The 22,334-nt window shown below is 36.4% G+C and overlaps 1 protein-coding gene across 2 annotated transcripts in view; it reads right to left on the reverse strand.

Annotated features, from left to right (window-relative positions):
* Grp170 (hypoxia up-regulated Grp170 co-chaperone protein) overlaps positions 1-21,832 on the reverse strand; it is a 95,141-nt gene extending 73,309 nt beyond the window's left edge. For both annotated transcript variants that reach the window (XM_083111693.1, XM_083111692.1), the window contains exons 1-5: positions 21,665-21,832; positions 11,332-11,460; positions 8,199-8,464; positions 2,663-2,868; positions 1,128-1,305 (exon numbers count right to left, since the gene is read on the reverse strand). In XM_083111693.1, the coding sequence (XP_082967819.1) occupies positions 1,128-1,305; positions 2,663-2,868; positions 8,199-8,464; positions 11,332-11,460 (779 nt within the window). In that variant the 5' untranslated portion in view covers positions 21,665-21,832. The remainder of the gene's footprint in view (positions 1-1,127; positions 1,306-2,662; positions 2,869-8,198; positions 8,465-11,331; positions 11,461-21,664) is intronic.
* Positions 21,833-22,334: the final 502 nt, after the last annotated feature.

Consider the following 22,334-nt stretch of genomic DNA (forward strand, 5'->3'; position numbering starts at 1 on the left):
TTCTTTGTTTATTGATTAAAAATATTATAAGACGTAAGCGAGTTACTAAAGATATATCTGTGAAACTTACTTGTAAATGTTCTATTAATTTCGATGGCCTCTGCCACAATCCACTTGGGAACTCGATGCTTCACTGCTAGGTTGACTTCCGGTTCCTGTTGTTGTTTCCTCAACTACCACTAGGGGTGCTGGTGTAGCCATTTCATCTGCTGCACATGATGGGTTTGAGCTGTTGTAATAGCGGGAGCCAAACATGAAGAGCCTGACCACTGTCAATATTCAGCAAGTGCATAATTGCATGCGGCTCTTTGATTAGGGTGTGTGATGTGTGCCTAACTGAAACTTTTTGGATCCTGTGTTTATTGAACTTGAGGTGCCTTGCTAGTCCAGTAATGGGTTGGGATTTTTTTGCATCCGCTAAGTGCTGATGTATACGCTCATTGACAGATCTGATGAATCTGCCAATATAGTGCGAGTTGCACTCACACTGGGCGTCATATACACCTGGGGTTTCTAGTGGGGAAAGAAATGATCTCTTGTTTGCTTGAAACAATATGACATAAAACTCGCACACAAACCAATGAACAAAATAGCCAGTGCCCTAAGAAAACACGAGATCATTCCTTTTTTTAAAATGGCGCTTTTTTGTCGACTTTATCAGCCTGTGGATAGGAACCTGATCTCTTAGAGGTTTCCTGCTGCTGTTCCCTACCAATGATCCCCCATTGGTCCTCCAAGGATCCAAACGTGTTGGGCCACCTGGAGCCCTTGGTAATTTGGAACCCTCAACATGCTTTCGGGTACAGCATTGGACCTGCCCCCCAATGTCACGTAGTGCACCCCTTTTCGTTTTTCCAATCAATGTGGGGGGGGAAAATAAAAAAAAAAAACTTTAAAAAATTGACACTGCAGCTAAACAACGTTAGTTGTTTGCACGCAAATACAAGCACATACTTTAAAACGACCGTTAGGCATGCATGAAACAGCCACATTACACAGTGTTTGTCACCAGCGGTTAACATGTTAACTGCATGAAGTAGTGAAACAGAAACAGGTTATTTACTGCGTAATGATGAAAACCAACTTCTTCATCTACAGTTATTCACTTTTATGAAGATTCAACTTACCCAACACCAATAATAGAAACATGAGGATTTTGCTCAGGATATCCTTTCTCTTTTGTTGTTACCAACTGATAACTAACAATGGTTGCTGTTGTACTTGTGGCTCCCATGTCATAGAACATCACATAGTTAGCAGATTCATTGAAATGCTTTCTTCTGAATATGCCATAGTTGAGAGCAACTGCAATTAAAGAATCAGTAAACACACACAGTGGCATTAATACAGCTGTTATCATTATCAAGAATATCAGCCATAATAAGGATAATGACAGTTTGCTGAAACTGTTCCAAATCCCAGCCAGCTAGGCCAAAATGTTTCAAAGTATTTTTTTAAAATATTTGTCTGAAGGCCACTTTATTCACATAGGCTAATTGGGACTGAACCTACAGCTTCAATTGGAAGCCAAGTTACCATGCATTTGTTTTGGCTCTGTGCCAAGAATAACTTTGACTCTTATAACACAGGTTAGTACTCGTTATACAATATAAATATAACTGTCTACATGCTCAAGATATGTGCATAAATAAGACACTTTACTAGACAAAAATGCCGGCATCTTTGCCAAGTCACGTGCTATCTCGGCCCAGAGCCAAAACAAATGCACTGCACTATGCACCTCCATCAGGTATCAAACCAGTGACCCCCTTGATTACAAGGTGACATTAGAAATACGCCAACAAAGGAGGCCCTAATGTTTCACTATGTTTGCCCTTTAAGAATTTCATCTAATTACCACTCATCCTTATCTTTCCAATTAACCTGAAGCAGTAGCAGCAAACTGAATATACACATACAAATACCATATGGATAAATCACAATTACTAAATACAGCAGATTTGTCATTATAGACACATAGCAAATGAAAATAATTGAGGAATCCAAAGAAAAGCGAGTCCACTACTGATATGTAGTACTTACTCAATTTTGAATTTTGACATCAGCAAATTATGTAGTTATACATGGCAGCAAGATTGGCGGGGGGGGGGGGGGGGTTATATATTATCTTCATGGTAATTGGATGTTATTTTAGCCTATCTTGTGAGAATTTGAGAGCTTTGTTTCTTTGATTTGTCATCTCAAGTACACTTTATGCATGGATAGGCTAAATAGGACTGAACATAGTTTAAAATGAGATCTGAACAACTATGCAACATATCTCCACTGGGTATCGAACAATTTAAAAAGCAATGCATGGATAAAAACTGACATTTCGTTAGCTGAATACTGCTTTGCTATATCTCCACTTTTTGTTGGAAATGAGTTTATGGCATTATAGTGTTCTGCACATGTTCATGTGTCACATTCCAAAGTGACGTATCTTTATGTCAAGTGGTGTGAATTATCGACAATACTAAATTGTATGAATCTGGTAGTGTATTCAAAATTCACAAATGCCAAACCTCAATGAGCTTTCCTGATACGTTAGTGCAGATGCTCATACGAAAACATAGAATGCAGCTGGTGAATTGTATCCAATAATATGAAGTTTCCAGATTTTCCCCAGTTGTGTGTGTGCAATGTGAGAATCAGAACTCACCTGCTGTGTAGTCATTCATCAGCTGCAAAACTTTAATTCCTGAGAGTTCCGCAGCTCTCAACAGTGCTCTCCTTTCCGCCTGGTTAAAATAGCCAGGCACAGTTATCACTGCCTCTTTTACAGGTTGCTGGGCAAACTCTTCTGCATAGTCTCTCGCTTTGCTCAAAATCATGCTTAACAGTTCTTCAGGAGTATACTTCGTTTCACTGAAAAATAAATTATTTAAGTATAACGTTTCCCACATTCAACAAAAATATGACTTATCTACAGAGATCAGCCAATATCGATGTCGACACACTACCAATTTTCACTGACTGAAGATTCTAACAAGTTTATAATATTATCCAATGTTAATACGTATCCCCTTGAAACTTGCAACTATCATAGATATGGTTCAGAATATTTATAAGTTCACATGTAAGACAGTCAGAATGTTAAAGTAGGGGATAATTACAAAATTGCTTTGACATAATATGGCAAAATTTATGGATTATAGGCATTGTCATATTTTCAGGGTATTTAGACTCAGCACAGCAATTTGTAGACCCTACGAGACACCTGGACTCTGAAAAACTAAGCTGATATTACCATTCAATTCAGCCAATACATTGATACTGATACCACAGTTACATCCTACTTATTTACTTAAATTTTAGAACAAACAAACTTTCTGAAATTAGTCATGCTGTGTGTCAAATGTGTACCAGTTTATGTGTTTACAGAAGCATACATATTTCTTTTTGGTGGAAACAAGAAATTTATAACATAACATGCTGTAATGCTCATTTTTCATGGTTTTAAAAAAAGTACATTTTCCTATCACATTTTGCCACGAAATGAAGTGAAGAGCACGAAATAAAGTCAAACAAAAAATTTTGAGTTAATTTACCAAACCCAACACTTTCTGAAATCTGAATTATCCTGTAACACAGGAATAAACTTAACTCGATGATAACTACATAAACATGCTATTAGAAAGGAAGTGTTTATTCTATGTAATAAGTATAGTTTTCAAATCAAATTTTGGATTGTATTCACCATTTTAACACCGAAATGCCATGTCACATAACCCTTTTGATCCCGAAATGTGCCCAGTTTTGAACTCAAAACCTTGATCTTTTATTCACCATAAATATATGGCTCTATTAATCATATTTCACCCCATGTATTACATATCTAAAATTTACTGGTTCATAAAAAGTTCTTGTTTATCTCTTTACACTACCTAACCACATTCATTTTTATTCTATCCATGTACAGGGTTTGTCCAATAAGTATTGGGATTGATTTTGTCCGGCCAATGGGAAGGGGTGGAGGGCAGTCTCTGTGGGTGGGATCGGTGTTGCGGGATGTCACGTGAGCTAGCAGATCCAACTCAGTTGCCTCCGAGCCTTTGGAATGTGTAGGTCATGCCTGAAGTGAAAGTGTGTTTAGTGCTCGCGTCAAAGAGTCAAGATGCAGCGAACCATCGAGCAGCATTGTGCAATCAAATTTTGCGTTAAACTGAACAAATTTGCTACGGAGACTTTTGATATGATCCGTGAGGCTTACTAGGATGAAGCCATGTCCAGAATGTGTGTTTTTGAGTGGCATAAAAAATTCAAAGATGGCTGGGAAGACGTACAACGTGCTGGACGTCCGACATCGATCCGAAATGCTGAAAATGTGGCCAAAGTGCGAGAACCTCTGAACAGTAATCGCCGGTTAAGTGTTTGTTTGATAGCACAGGAGTTACATTTACTGAAATCCACTGTGCATTCCATTGTGACCGATGATTTGCAAATGCGGAAGGTGTGGGCGAAGTTGGTGCTGAATGTTTTGTCAGACGAGCAGAAGGAACAAAGTGTGATGATTTGTCGTGAACTGTTGGAGCTTTTGGAGACTGATACAAATCTTTTGGAAGAGTAATATGTTCCCTCGGATCAAAAGGAGCCTGAAAGGACATCGTTTCGGGATGATTGAAGCTGTCAAAGCGGCTTCGATGGGGTGCCCGAACAGCCTTGCGGTTGCAGACTTCCAAGGGGCGTATGAAGAGTGGAATAAGCACTGACAGCGCTGTATTGATGAAGGAGGGTCATATTTTGAAGAATATTAACACACTGTACATATATCTTCAATAAATCTTTTTTATGACTTCAGTCCCGATACCTATTGGACAAACCCTGTATATATTCAAAATACGATAACAATAAAAATTAGGGCTGGAGGAGTTTTAATATTACTTGCACAATATATCTAAAGGGTCTACCAATTTGAACGTCAGAACTTTAAAATTAGATAGAATGGAAACCACAAGTGATAATGACATTTTTTTATTTTTTTTTTATTTTGAAGAGCAAACAATGGCATTAAGTTTTCAACAATATGTCTTTCAAATGTCCTCCTTTGCTTTGGTGGGTGGAATGGATTGTGAATGTCCAATTTTCCAGCACGTCTGCACACAAATTGAGCAGTATAGCCTCAATGGCTCATTCGATGTTCAGTTTCAGGTCACGAACTGTGCATGGCTTAGTCTCATAGACCTTAGATTTGACAAAACCCCATAGAAAATAATCCAGGGGGGTTAGATCTCATGATCTTGGTGGCCAGTTCCCATCACCATTTCTGGACAGAACTCCCTGGGGAACTTTTCCTGCAATAATTCCATTGTTTGGCGAGCTGAGTGGCAAGTTCCACAGTCCTGTTGGAAAAACACATTGTTGATTGGCCAGTTTAGGCCACAAAAACTGCACCACAATATTCCTGTATCGCTCCCCATTGGCAATCAAATGATTTCCATGTTGGTCCTCAAACAAATAAGGCCCGATCACGCTATTGGCCCAAAAACCACACCACACAGTACGTCCAGAATCACTTGCGGATTTTCATCTGCCCAAATCCGAGATTTTTGCTTGCGGTAAATATGGCATTCTGTCGCTCGATTATATTGACCATAAATTCCTCGAATTGCATGAAATGTCTGTCGAACTGAACACGAATTTCGATAATAAATTCAAATAATTTCTATGTGTTGCTGCATTGTGTATCTCTCCAATGATAACTTGCCACAGACTACTGCACACAGATGTCACAGTTCAATCTAGTCATTTCGGTCAGTGTTGCCACAACACTCTTTCAAAGTTCAAACGTTCAAATTGGTAGACCCTTTACAAATAGCTCTAATCTAGTTTAAAAAAATCTGCCAAATCTCCCAAATAGTATATGCAACTTTTCATTATTTTTCAACTCAAAGATGGCTAGGATGATTTCTATCTTTCACGCAGGAGTTGTAGTTATAGCACATATTACATAGATTTCTTCTTAATATTGATTTTTGTTCAACAATGGACAAGATTGAAATAATTTAGCCTTTGGTGAAAACACAAACTAAATCTTTATTTAACCCTTAAACAGAAACATCGGTGTGCGAGACCTTTAATGATTTGTAATTCTAGTGTGGCAACACTGATCGAGCTGCGTCTCCCTCCTCCACAGTACCTTATTATTGCCTACACCCTGCACATGTTACTGGTCAGTTTGTGACTGTTACGAGACACTTATTGTTGTTTGACAACGTGCAGGTCTAAGAGACCGGGTGTTTCGCATTACGTATTCAATGCCAAGGTATGTTCAAATGAGTAAAAGTTGGAAGTGATTTACATAATAAATTTTCTCAGTTTTGTTCCCATATAATTTTAGTTTTCAATAAGTTTGAGTTATTGATCATAATTTTGCTCATTTATTGTCTAAAAGGACTTTAAAAAATGTAATAACTATTAAAAAATAAGGTCTCTCAGACCGGATGTTTCTAATTATGAAGAAAAGACCTATGTTTCTGTTTAAGGGTTAATAATTTTATGTCCAAGGGCAAATATGAATTATTTTATAAAATCAGTTTTATTTTTTTATTTTCCTAGTTTAATATAACATTAAAGCACAGCAATTCTCACTCGCTTTCCATAATATAGCATTATCCTATTGGCAGTTTATTTTAGGAGTGGGAAACAGTGATACGTGTAAATGGCGACATCGAAAATTCCACGTTTGCATTCTTAATTGTTGCCAACCATAACCTAAGCTTATTATCACTAATTAGCATTGATCTGACACATAAACCATCAGTTTTTCTTGTGTTATTTTATGACATGAGTTGTTAGCCTTGTTAAGAATCTGTTAAAGTGTGGCTCACACCTGAGGTAAGCAGTTGAGGTCTTGCTATTAAAGGTGTTGGTGGTGCACGGATACTGTCGCGAGAAATAAGTTACTTATTACTGCCTATGAATGAGCAGGACCCAACATATTACATTTCTTAATTTGTGCGAATAAGTATGTACGCACGCGATCCGTGATTCAAGTACTTGGACATTTTAATTATAACATATTTGAATTTTATTTCATGTGATGTGTTGCAATTCAGTGGTTACATTCCTGGAAGATTGGGGATCATCTTAATCCCGATCCCTGGGTGAGAACTCCTGGTTCCAACTGACTAGCTGGAGCAAGGAGCAGGGTGTTACCTAATTCGTGACTCCATATCCTGAAGTCAGGAGAGGTGGCACGTATCAATGATACCATATCTTCCATTCCAAATCACTGACAATGGTTGTCTCCACTTAAATAACAGAACCAGTATTAATGATATGTAGAGGCACATACATATTTATTTTATTGGTAAATAAAAAAAGCAAAATTTTGGAACAAAGAGGCAATTTTGGGTTCAAAAGTGGTAAATAAAATAACATTTCGGTGTTACAGCGGTGAAAAGTAGGATCAAAAGCGGCATATGAAATTACATTTAGATTTAAAAATTGTGAATATAATTCTAAATTTGATTTAAAAACTGCACTTATTACACAAAATAAACATAACAATTCTAATAGAACATTTATGTAGTTACCAGAGTATTAAGTTTATTCCTATATAAAGGCTTCATTTTTGCTTCTCAAATATTTACAGCACAATTAATAAATTTCCATGAACAGAATAACTCAGGATAATTCAAACTTCAGAAAATTTCGGGTCAGTAAATAAACTCTAAATTTCGTGTTTAAGAGTCTATTTCACATATTGCAGTTCCTTTCGTGACAAAACAGGGTACGAAAATATACCTCACCCCCTTCAGAAACATGAAAAATGAACATTACAGCATATTATTTCACATTTTGTGTATTTGTCAAAAACAAAATATGCATGTCTCTAATGATATGAAATATTAAGGTGAAGTGATGGCAAGAATATTATATGTGAGAATTAGAATTAATTTTCTTGGTAAACCAGAATAACATTCATTTGTGATTATCGAATTAGACGACATTTTTTTCTGAATTAATATACAGGGTGGTCTAAAAATATCCATATATTAATTAGACCATCATTTCAATTGTCTTCAAATTGCTCATCTCTACACACTGTACTTGTATCTCTGATATAAAAAAATGAGCTTGCTATATATGTTTGATATTTTGTGAACACCGTGCATATAAGTTTCAAACTCCCAAATTACATTATTTACCATATGTATATATAAATTCACACCTTGAACCCACAACATACTCACCTATCATGTTCAAACACAACTGTTCCCCTCTCTGGATCTGGTATTATGTTGTAATATGGAAATCTTGATTGAAACAACTTCACTATCGGATTATCTACCTTCTTCCCTAATAAGTCCAATAAATACACGTAATTGTTCTTAGGAAACCTTACTCCTACTGAGGCAGCATCCTCTCCAATTGTTCTTTCACCATCACGAAATGCAATAGCCACCGGTGTCTTTCGTTTGGACTCCTTATTTAACACAATTTCCATTGGCACACCAGGCTGTTAAAAAGAAGGAAATAAAGTACACACCTGTAATAAAGGGGCTACCTTACTTCTATATGGGAAAAGTTACACAAAACATTCTTTGAAATTAAGCAAAAATCACCAGCAGTCAATGAATTTTCTTTAGTTGAGACACATGTTAAAGACTGAGTAAAAAGAGCCGAGGCAAAAATAATTTCAATGACAATTGTTTGGGTAATCTTTATTTTCACTTGACATACTACAATAAATGGAAGAAGTTGCTTAGGATTTCAAGATAAATGACCTATGGAAAGAAGCACATCTGATGGCAGACTCAGCACAGAACCTCCTTTAGTGTTTCTTAGGGGTGCGCAGGATACCAAAAATTTGGTACCAGGATCAGGGTAAAAAAAAAAATACCATCCTGATCCAAACTTTGGGAAATGATTTTCCAACATTTCGGGGTCCTTAACAGTCGGGGAATTCCAAATAGCCATGTTTAAAAGTGGTTAATTTTTTATGTTTTCTGTATTGCAAGTGTCTACAACTTCTTGGAAAACGTTATTTTCTATTCCAGAAATGCATAAACAATTATGTAAGGCAGCGGCAGCACCAGGATCATCTAGGGGTGATGAAGGGGTGCAGAATGAAATTTAGGGTGTGCTATCTTGAAATATGCAGACAGGTTTTGGTCCATAAATCAAATATCATCAACTTTTAAGCATCTATGCTGATGAAACTGAAGAATACCAGCCACTTGCTTCATTTTTGCATGACTTTAGCACGACGACGATGTTTGGGAATTTGAAAAGAACAGCTTGTTCACGAGAGGTCAATGATGAATATGGACGATTGGAGGATTTTTTTGGAGAGGCAAGCAAGACATTTTTCCACTGAAAGGGGTCGAGGTATATTTTCCCTCCTAATAGTGTTTGCTCACACTCTAAAAAAAAACTTCAATTTGTAGTTACCATGTTCTTGTAATGCACTTACAATAATTAACATAAATGACCGTGACCAAAATGTACAATTTTAGATTGACATCCATTGCTTTAAGTACACTTTATGCACATATAGGCTAATCGGGACTGGGCCCTACTTTCCATCTGCCCAGATGCTATTGTGACAGGACAAAATGCTAAATGCACAGTAACATTTTAGTTAAAATCCCTTGGACCGCACTGTCCTCAAATAATGAACTATAACATCTATTCACGAATCTTTGGCCTCTTCGTAAGTGTTTGAAAAAGTCTGAAATGGTAAGTTTACTAGAACAAAGAGAACGAATTAACTAGAAAACTACAGTCACGATACAACTAGCATTAAATAATTTCCCGAGAACGACCTGATGATACTTGAAAGCAACTGAAATTTTGTTCCAATGAAACTTCATGAAAAGAGGAAGAAAAAGTAGGCCGTCATCAAAACTGTGTATCAACAGCGTAAAGGAAAACATAAAACTGACACTGAGCTATGTACAGTTATCAAAAAACAGACTACTTGAAACACAAGGTAAAAAGGTAAAGGGTTCCCCTGTGCATAGCACCACGCCATGAAGGCGTATAGGGAGTGTCGGGGTAACGCCCCACACTTTCTTGATCCGGTCGTGAGTGGGGTGATGTGATCAGCATCATGCCCCTGACTGCCTTTACCCCCCAGGGTTTCCCCCAAGTACCCATGTTATTCGACGCTGGGTGGGCGCCAGGGACGCTTCCATCGTTAGAAAAGTTCCCGGATTTGAACCGGCCGGGGATTGAACCCGGGACCTTTAGCATTGTAGTCAGATGCGTTACCGACTGAGCCACCGTGGCCACTACTACTTGAAACACAAGAAGAAACAATTCTGAAGAAATAAAGACAAGGGCCGCTCATCTTTATAGGCTGTCGACAGTGCAGGAAAATAAATGGCAAATTTTTTCGAGAGTAGGATCCATGCTTGCTTGTTGAAAATAATAGGAGGGGTCTCACTTCAGTATTTAACATTTGGCCCTCAATATGACAAATACATGACACAATATGACACTGTAAGAGCTAATGTTTTTGGTGGAATATAGGTTTTGGATATGGAAAATCAAGGGGTGCGCAAGCAACCCCCTGGTGCCGTGCCTGATGTAAGGGAAAATTGCACATAGAATTCAAGATTTCCACAGTGTCGGGAAATTTGCAACATTTGCCATGCCGAAAATTACCCGAGGTTAATTATTCTCATCCGGACCAAAATATTTCTGTCCTCCACACTCCTAAGTTTTCTTTTCCATCTTAACCTGCAAGCATATTTCCCTGATGATGACCCCTGAGATGGGGTGAAAGTGGATCCAAGTTTTTAATTTTATTTATTGGGCTGTGTTTTAAACATACTTGCTAGATGGTTAAGTCTGACATTTCAAAATGTAACGAGTCAAAACAAAGCAATGGATTTTAGATGACAAACCTTGCATCAGTCAATGAAAGAATGAAATGGTGCTTCCTCTCTACAACTTTTATATTGGTGATTGGTAACCGAAAATATATTACAAGTTCTAACCCTGATGACATTGCACTGAAAATGGTTCTTACTCGGTTTATGGTGAACCTTCATTTGCACTGCTTGTCATATTCTTATACTGGAACTTACCTTACATTAGATTTATGTCATAATTGCAATATTAACAAATATATTCTATGCAAAACTCTGTATTTACATACATTCATGGTATGATTATAAGACTTGAAAAATTTCTGTCGACTACAATATACTCAGTGATCCTCAAACTGATCAACTGATCACATACATTCAGAGTTTATAAAAATTACACACATTAATTGCATACAAAGTACTATCTAGGTTTTTGAAACATTCATTTCTTATTTTTGGCACAGTTTCTTGTTTCAGTGAAAGCAATAATAGAGATTATAATACTTACAGATACAATTGCAATTTTCATCCATTCACTTCCCAGATCAACACTCATCACCGCCAGTCCTCTAACCTCATGTACTCTTGTCAATGACAAGAGCACTAGTAACACACAAGCACCCTGAATTCCAAACATCTGTGGGAATAAAAGATATAATGTCAGGAGTGGAAAAATAACAATACTTACAGATAGCGGTAGACAAAACAAAAAATAATTCAGTCTCCTCTCAGGAGAACGTTTTCATTTTATTTTATTAATTCTTGAGAACGGTTCAGATTGTTTTATGATTCTTTTTTTTAAATTCTCCTAGCAGGAAGACTAATTGTCGTAAAATTTTGGCAATAATTGTCACACGAAATTTGAACCTCCATTAAAGTAATGAGCACTGTTTGGATTTTGAAGAAAAGTTATGTTGAAAAAAAAAACAACTTAAAAATTACCTTACGCAAGCATGCACGCTTCCCATGGACAATGTATTTTTCATTGACAAGAGACTGTAAGTATCATAGACTTGTGGGGATTAATGTAGAAGTAAATCAGAACCTTAGTAGAATGCATTTAGGGACTCTAATTTACTGCTAAGAGAACCAAGCCTGGATTGCCTAACCTAACTACGAAAGTATATATTGAACAAAATCTTAAGTAATCGCTAAAGCTCCGCAGTATGTGATAACAGAAGTAAATTGAAATCGAACCACGTTAAAATTGCATTCGTAGCATGATGAAATCGCAATAAAACAAAAGAAAGTTGGGCCTAATTCTTTTTTACCAACTGGTAACAGCATGAATAACTATGCAATACTTTCTAACATGTGGCAGTCTCTAGCCTACCTTATCGCTGCAGATTTTAAAATTCAGCTAGCAACAGTGCAAAAATTCATAATAGCATATTGGTAATGGTTCCGATTGTTTTATGACTTCTCCTACCACAAAGACTAATTATAGTAGAATTTTGGAAATCATTGTCACACGAAATTTGAACCTTCGTTAAAGTAATGAGAACTGTTTGGACTCGAAAAAATGTTATGCTGAAAAAAAACATTGAAAATTACGTTACACACTTCACATGGACAAGATATTCTCAGTCAACAAGCGACAGTAAATATCGTAGAAGCGTGGGAATGAACGTAGAAGTAAATCGGAACCTTAGAAGAATGCATTTAGGGCCTTTATGTTAATGCTAAGGGAACCAAACCTAACCATGAAAGCATATATTGAACAAAACCTTATGTAATCGCTAAAACTCCGCAGTGTGTGTTAACAGACGTACATCGAAATCAAACCATGTAAAAATTGCATTCGTAGCATGATGAAATCACAATAAAACAAAAGGAACTTGGGCCCTTTTTCTTGACATTTATTTAATCAACCCATACTTAGGTAGCCTAAAGTTGCAAAATTATGAAAATAGATAAGATATTTTTATTCAATGATAAACCCCTACCACAAGGCTGGTTAAGATAAAACTGAAGCTGTACTTTAACAAGAGATTTAGACTTGCTTTCATTATTAATGCATGTAAAAATTAATGCTTCAGACTTCATTCTGGATGGCGAATGGACACTTTAAGCATACAAGAACGTAATTCTTACGAAACATAGTGAACAAATCTTAACCTCAACTCAATACAAATTTAGATTTACAAATATTCAATTTTATCAAATTCCAGTGCAGGTATATAATAACAATGTAAGTTAACTATACTGTAAAAATAGCAAACATTCTTGACCAAAAGCATAATATCTTGACTTTTTCTTGACCTACCTGTTCATTTCTTGACATTCTTGACTGGTAGACACTCTATATTATTAACCAGTAGTGAAACAGCCAATTGAGGGCCCGGCCCTACCTCAGTACCACCTCATCCTACTCACTCACCCGGGGTGGGAGATAATCCAACCAGTTACAGGGTGGCATGTGGTCAGCAGGAAAAGCAGTAAATTTCTCATATCGGACAAACAGCTTAAATATGCTAGTTCATTTAATTTGAATATTCGTACTTATGTATTCTGTATTGAGAAACATTGCTGAAGGTGGCATTTAACTTATTTCATGGAAATAAGCTCTATTTGCGACATATCGAGTAAGTTTTCTTCATTTTTTTTTTTTTTGCCTTCAGTAACACGCAAAATGGCGATCACAGTTTCACTACTGTACTCTGCATGCAGTGTTTCCACCCCATTGCACCCAAAAATACCTACATAGCCCCACAAACCATTGACGCATAGCCCCATGAACCATTTCCGGTAAGGTTAGGTTAGGTTAGGTAGGGTCACATATAGGTTACAATAGTTAAAAATTGGTTTAAAAAAAAATATGCGTAGCCCCACACACCATTCTCGCATAGCCCCACGAACCATTGACACATTGCCCCACGAACCATTCATTTGCGGAAACGTACCTTCTTCAGTTACAAAAACCTGTGTTTGGAAACTGACCAGGATTGACCTGGATTACGTCATCACACACACAGGCTACATCCACCTGGAAGTAAATGGATGCAAGAGCTTTCGTGCATCGGTCACACATTTATATCGAAAAATAGATGATTTACCGGCAAAATTCAATGAACGATTTGAGAAAACACTTCCCCGAACTTCTACAAGTATAAAGAAACTGCATTCGGTAAGTAATTTCTCCTGTAAATTTGAAGAAATCCGTTTGTCCGATACGAGAAATTTACCAAAAATTAAATTAAAATTTCAGCAGGCAACTTCGAAATAAAAACAAATAGAACAATTTAAAAATTCAGATGCCAGGCATCATTGCGAACGGGTACACTGCATATGTTTACCTCTGCTTACAGGTATATGCACAGTCAACTGAAAAATCACAAATCGAGCTTTTTATCACGTCAAATATAAGACAGCCGATACTAAGATCTAAAAGGTTTCTGACATTACAAGTCTAGTACTTTAGTACCAATGTACAATTTATGAGCGGCATTCTTAACCCTCTGCACTTCCCTATAATGTGCAACTCTTTGCATGGTTTTCAAAGATTATGTTGTTTTAGAGCATTTTCTGTTGTCTTTACCTCATGGAGAAGTGTTATAGTGCAGCAATGTGCAACTTTATGTGGTACTATTGGGATCAAATATTTTGTTGTTTGTGGAGTCAGAGCCCTGAAACAAAATGTTTATACGAAACATTGAAATGCGTTAATTTTGAAAAAATTACAACCTGTTGTTACAAATACAAAACAGTGAAAGTACTGCATCATTTGTGTGGAACTTGGCATTTAACCCTGCAACCACATAATGGAAAAGGGTTATTTTCGAAGTATGTACATATATTACTTGACTAGAGTTTCCTTTACATCTGACCAGTTTTATTTGCAGTGAGATTTTCTTTATTCCTGTTCCCAAAATGAAACTTACACCAAAAATAAGATTGCATTTAACTGTATAACATATTTTATTCCCCACAAAAGAGCACCCTTTACATTCGTGGGTATAGTTCACTATGGGGGTGACACCTATACATCATATATTTTGCACTTTTTTACATTGCTAACGTACTATTTTGGAATGCGGAACATTTCCTAAGGTGAAATAATGCATTTCTAACTAAGATAATGTATAATTCTTACATTTACGAGTACTTACTGTTACTTGTTATTTCGATTCTGTAACACACATTATGGCGACAGTGTACTGGTTCATCGCGCATTGTGCAAGTGTTTTGTCGATTTATGCAGTGTTGCAATCTTGTTCATCGGAAAATACATACTTTCGTGACCGAATTTGAAATTATGCTAATACCTCGCAAACCAATGATGTTAGATCCACAAACCATTCAAGTTAGCCCCAAATACCATTTTCCATAAGGTTAGGTTAGGAAAGCATAGTTGAAAAAATAAAAATACTAGACATGTCATGTTCTAGTGAAAACACTGACTACGGGGTCTACGTCATCTAACACACGGAACATTGTGCTCTCGTGCAGAAAGCAAATGGCCACTGCAGAAACATCAAGAACAACTTGTATTCGCATTAAAATGGATAAAAAACACATTCACGAACTTCCACAATGCTACAGAAAATGATTTCCGTAAGTACTTTCTTCTGTAAATTTGAAGAAATCCGTCACCCCCATAGTGAACTGTTACCCATTCGTGGACAATTTGTAGTGATCGGTTAAATGAACGCCTCACTAATATTCCAAATGATGGAGCAAGTGTCCAGCATGAAGCAGCATATGCTACTATAAAATCTTGCAAATGTTCATGAAATGTGTCACAGTTCACACACGATCCACAATTTACTAGGTGAAACAAATACAATGAAACGTCCATACCTTATCCAGAATTTGAAATTTGTTGAATCTAGGACTAACTCAGTTCTGGAGACTGGCCAAAGGGCAGTCCTATTCTAAAATGAAGTTATGTCTGATTTATCAGAAAAAGGTATGGGAATGACTTAAGATGACCGGACCCCTCTATGATTTTCTTCATATTTGGTATACTCACTAATTGAGGCCTCCTAACCACGAATCTGAAGTTAAAAGTTGTCGAAAATGTCTAGAAATTGCAAAATAAGCGAAAATAAAGTGTTAGTTTTCGGGATGGAAACAGTCTATTTTTGCAATTTTTTTTTGTTTCACAACGAAACTACCACGACACCAAATTTTAACTATGTTTGCCTAACCTAACCGAAACTAACCTAACCACACGTCAATGGTTCGCAATTGTTTTGCAATTTCTAGACATTTCCGACAAACTTTAACTTCAGATTTGTAATTAGCAGGCCTCAATTAGTAAGTATGTCAAATATGAAGAAAATCAGAGGGGTGTCTGGTCATCTTAAGTTACACCAGAATTATGTCGTATTACACATCAGTTTTGAAAATCTGGATGCCTTAGTACAAGGCACACTACTAAACTTATTGCTTCCAAAGACAAACTTTTTAAAACTTAATCAAGCCTTTGTACATGGTAACTTATATTATAATGACGCAATGGTTCCAATTGTTTAATTTTTTCAAAGTTTCATAGGAGAAAGATGAAGTATTGCAGAATTGTAGAAATGATGGTTACTGTAAATTTGAACCTTGTTGAAAGTAATTACCATTGTTTGGAGTTCTAAAAAGTGCAATTTATCGGCGAAAAAATGAGTTAAAAAGCACCTTACACAAGTATCCGCTCTTCCCATCGACAAGCCATAGAAGAAAGAGAGAGTATCGCTGAATAGTGGAAATTATTGTGAAAGTAAATTTGAAGCTTTATGAAAGTAATTAGCACTGTGTTGAGTTCCAAAAAGTCCTATTTATCGGTAAAAACAAGATGTAAGAAGGGGTGTCGTGCTGGAGACCAGCAACATGATGAGACGTTAAAAGCATTTATGGAAATCATTGTAATGCTAAAAGCTCTAAACCTGGCCTGCCTAAATCAACCACTAAATCATTTAGAGATGTTATTTGAATAATAAAAGCCCTATACCTGACTCTTCTAACCCAACTACAAAATAGCCCTGTCTAGTTGGCTGCACTTTTTGACACACTGTGCAGTGCAGGTGTAGCCAGTGTCAAGAGTGGTGCAAGGAAATTACATGCAACCAACTAGATGGAAAGCGGTGTTAAAGTTCAGAAATGCAACAAATGCCTGTATGCTGCTATAAACGGTAATTTGATTAGTTAGCATGCACCACGTGACCATACACCACAAATACACCAGTCCGGAAGGTAGTGCAGACACCAAATACACTACTTGACTCCAAATCAACAAACTAGGTGACTGTATTTCCCCGTGCAACCAACTAGACACTTTGGTGCAAAGACAGTCAGAGCAAGTCAAAAAGTGCAGTGAACTAGACGGGGCTAATAACTTCGCACCACACACGTGACCTACATGGTGGTAGCAGCAGTAATCCCACATAGTGTGCTGCACTTTTTGACTGGCTTTAACTCTCTTTGCACCGAATCGTCTAGTTGGTTGCATGGTGCAACACCGGGTCGTCTAGTTTGTAGATTTCGAGTCAAGTAGCGTATTTGGTGTCTGCACCACCTTTCGGACTGGTATATGTCTGGTGTATGCTCACGTGGTGCGTGCTAACTAATCAAATGACAGTTTAAAGCAGCCAACAGGCATTTGTTGAATCTTGTGAACTTAAACACTGCTTTCCGTCTAGTTGGTTGAATGTAATTTCCTTGCACCACGCTGACACTGGATACACCTGCACTGCACAGTGTCAAAAAGTGCAGCCAATGGTACTATTATAGTATAAGGGAAACACCTATAAATCATATTTTTTACATTGCTAATGTACTATTTTGGAATGTGGAACATTTCCTAAGGTCAAATAATGCATTTCTAACTAAGATAATGTCTATTTCTTACATTTACGAGTACTTACTGTTACTTGTTATTTCGATTCTGTAACACATTATGGCAGGCGATAGCGTACTGGTTCAGGGCACGTTGTGCAAGTGTTTTGTCGATTTATGCAGTGTTGCAACCTCGTTCACCGGAAAATACCTACTTTCGTGCCCGGATTTGAAATTATGCTAATACGTCGCAAACCATTGACGTTAGCCCCCAAAACCATTTTCCGTAAGGTTAGGTTAAGTTAGGTTAGGCAAGCATAGTTAAAAAAATAAAAAAATACTCAACACGTCATGTTCTAGTGAAAACACGGCGAGGCTGAAACACTGACTATTGGGTTGCGTCATCTTAACACACGGAACATTGTACACTCGTGCAGAAAGCAAATGGCGGCAGCAGAAACAGCATGTCGGACAGAGATTTTCGCAGAAAACGACATGTTTTCACATGAAAATGGATCAAAACTAGATTCACGAACTAACACAAAGCTACAGAAAATGATATCTGTAAGTACTTTCTCCTGTAAATTTGAAGAAATCAGTTTCCCTTATACTATAATGTTACCCGGCCAACTAGATGGGCCTAGTCTGTAACCAAGGCCACAGTAAACGAATGACTAGTTGCAAGAAAAGAATCACATAGGGGAATACGGAAGTAAAAAAAAACTCTTCTCTAGCAGATATGCATTAAGCAATCGCTAAAATTTCGAAGTGTGTGTTAACAGACATAAATAGAAATTCAACACTTAAAAACATGCCTGTGTACCATGATCAAATCGGAATTAAACAATTGGAACTTGGGCCATAACGACCAATATCAAATTATTACAAAAATTGGTGGTAAATATGCGATATTGCCTGGACGGATTTCTTCAAATTTACAGGAGAAAGTACTTACTGAAATGAGTTTCTTTAGCATTCTGGACGTTCTTGGAGGTATTTTCTTTCACGGGAAACTAAAAAATTCGTTTTTCTTGTATGTACGCATTGCTTGCATGATAGAATTATTTTCCTGTAGTTTACGGTTATTACAAGCATAAGAAAACAGTTTTTTCTTTGTGACGTTTCAGGAGAACACACGCTCCTTTCATCAGACATTTATTTTCATTTTGACTAAAGATACAGTTATAACAATGGTTAGTAATTTTTAAACAAAAAGAATCTGTTATATAATGGATGTTGTCAATGTTACATTGTTGTAATATAGCAACTTAACTGTGAAAAAAGCAGTCTATTTTATTTTTTATTTTTTATGAATCCCAAATATCATCAGGTAATTCAAATTCATCATTGTTTTCACAAAGTCTCTTGATGTTTTCTGTTACATTAAATTTTAAAGATGGTGGCTTACTCCATTTGTGAAAAAGAAAACTCCACACTGGATCTATGTTACCATTTTCATTATTTAATTTATTCCAGTGTTCTTCTGCAATGAACGAGGCTTCCCAGACATTCAACTCTGTGTTTCCCGTTAATCTTTTTAAAACCCTTCTCTTTTTAATCAAATGCTTCTCTTCGATGATATGAGTTGACAAACCTGTTCTTGGGTTTAGATTTATAATGTCCAAATCATGTTCGTGCCATCTTATTGCCATTTTCCTTGCTGTTTGTCCCACATAATCTTTTGAACATGAACAACTTATATTATATATTCCTGTGGTTTCCACATCTGGTAGCGAGTTTCTCATTTTGAATTCATTAAATGTACATTCCAAACTTCTTGGTGATTTAAAAACAATTTTGAAATTAAAACTTCTAAAAATTTTTGCAATTTTATGTGAGAATCCCTTGTGGAATGGAATGCACACAAATTTCTTTTCAACAGATTTTTCAAAGATGAAAAATCTGTTGAAAAGAAATTTGTGTGCATTCCATTCCACAAGGGATTCTCACATAAAATTGCAAAAATTTTTAGAAGTTTTAATTTCAAAATTGTTTTTAAATCACCAAGAAGTTTGGAATGTACATTTAATTAATTCAAAATGAGAAACTCGCTACCAGATGTGGAAACCACAGGAATATATAATATAAGTTGTTCATGTTCAAAAGATTATGTGGGACAAACAGCAAGGAAAATGGCAATAAGATGGCACGAACATGATTTGGACATTATAAATCTAAACCCAAGAACAGGTTTGTCAACTCATATCATCGAAGAGAAGCATTTGATTAAAAAGAGAAGGGTTTTAAAAAGATTAACGGGAAACACAGAGTTGAATGTCTGGGAAGCCTCGTTCATTGCAGAAGAACACTGGAATAAATTAAATAATGAAAATGGTAACATAGATCCAGTGTGGAGTTTTCTTTTTCACAAATGGAGTAAGCCACCATCTTTAAAATTTAATGTAACAGAAAACATCAAGAGACTTTGTGAAAACAATGATGAATTTGAATTACCTGATGATATTTGGGATTCATAAAAAAAAAAAAAAAAATAGACTGCTTTTTTCACAGTTAACTTGCTATATTACAACAATGTAACATTGACAACATCCATTATATAACAGATTCTTTTTGTTTAAAAATTACTAACCATTGTTATAACTGTATCTTTAGTCAAAATGAAAATAAATGTCTGATGAAAGGAGCGTGTGTTCTCCTGAAACGTCACAAAGAAAAAACTGTTTTCTTATGCTTGTAATAACCGTAAACTACAGGAAAATAATTCTAAAAAATTCGTACTTGAATGCTGCCGAACAAGAATTAATCACCTTTTACGTAAGAAACTTGCATTGCCTGCCATATTATGCCGTTGTTTCCATTGTGTGCGTGCAGATGGCGAGAGCGTCGAAAGTCACAAGGTCTCGTCAGTGTTTCCAAACGTGCATTTTTTACGAGATTTTTTTTAACTATGCTTACCTAACCTAACCTTGCCAGAAATGGTTTTTTGGGCTATCGTGAATGGTTTTTGGGGCTATTTGGCAATGGTTTGTGGGGCTATCGTGAATGGTTTTGGAGCAAATTTACGATATCGAGAAAGTGTCCAATTTTGTTAATTTTCGGTACACTAACTAATTTTGACCTCCTAATCATGAATCTGTTGAAAAAACTGGGGGTCACATCTGAAAATTTGAAAAAAGCCAATTACATTTTTGTTCGTAAAACTACGCATATACACCTATATATATAAAAAATTCAATCTCCTGTCATTGTGTCCAACCACGCTGTTGTTTTACAAGAAAATGATTTATGATGTTCAATTCTAGTACGATCCCTATTTTTTCGATGAATTTAGGGGTGAAATGAGTGCTAATGGAACCTAACCGAACAGGCCTACCCTAACCTCGTGTGAATGGTTTGTGGGGCTACCCGTGGATGGCTTTTGGCGCTAACGAACAATTTTTGTACAATTTATAGACGTGACCCCTGGTTTTTTACAACAGATTCATGATTAGGAGGCCAATATTAGTTAGTATGCCGAAAATTAACGAAATTGGAGACTTTCTCTATATTGTAAATTCTTACCATGGTTTTTTGGGGCTATCCGTCAGTGGTTTGTGATGACATAATGAACACGAAAGTAGGTATTTTTCGGTTAAGAAGGTTGAAACACTGCATACCCACTCCAAAACGACAAAACAGAAGCACGGCGCGATGATCCATGACGAGTGCATGCCATATTGTGTTACCCAAGCGGAACAAGGAAGACAAATAATCACTCGTAATATGAAAAGTTGACACTATTTTATGGAAAAAGGCATAACATCCCCTTAAAGAATGTTCCGCAATGCAGAAAAGGTAAGTACCAGTGGTAAAATTAAGGAAATAAATGAGTTAAAGGTGTCCGGGCGTTATCGCATATTTACCCTGAATCCAATATTTTTAATACAAAAGGCAAATATTGCTGGCTATTATTTAAAAAATCATAAAAGAGCTAATTTATTGGGTATGTCCTAATAATTTTCACTAATATCATTCTCTCGTACTACCATCCATACGAGACATTCGATTCCAAATCTATTAAATGTCACTACTGCAACAAACTGATATTATTAACATATTATAACAAAACATCTTACCACTTATGGTTTCCTCTATTGCACAAGTTCACAAAACAATCACAAATGATATAAACATTTGCATCTAATACTGAAAAAATATTTTGCCCTTCTTTCAACACCGCAACATGCTAAACCGTAGAACCACAGCATGCCATAGCAGTATGCAATCCAGAAACCGGTTGTGTGGCCACCTTTCATTGGCGAGTCCCATGCACTGTTGCCACAGTACTTACAGCATTGATGTTACTTCAATAACACGTAATCACTTGCACGGTAGAGAATTCTGGAGCTTTGTAGAAATCAAATCAGCCAGCGATACATGTTATAAAGCCAATATTTAGAAATATATATTTCTTTATGAACCTACCATTAAAAAGGCAAAGAAGCACTTTACACCAACTAAAAATGCGTAAGTTTGTTTCATTAGATACAAAAAGATGCAATTCAACCTTTATTACATTGATTGAAGTCGTATTTCATGTTTTATTTAAGCACTTCAAATTTAATTATATCCAATGAAGTTCAGTTCACAAATAGTTGAAATGCATTATGTTGTGTAAAATATATAGTATCATATGATAGTATGTATATCTGGGGCAGGATGGCAAAACTGTGAGGTATACAGTGGCGTGCCGAGGATTTTCAAAAGGGAGGGGTTATGTATACTTTTTCTAGGTAGTCAGACCCC

This window comes from Lepisma saccharinum, chromosome 25 (genome assembly GCF_977018435.1).
Source record: "Lepisma saccharinum chromosome 25, izLepSacc3.1, whole genome shotgun sequence".
NCBI classification, from domain to species: Eukaryota; Metazoa; Arthropoda; class Insecta; order Zygentoma; family Lepismatidae; genus Lepisma; species Lepisma saccharinum.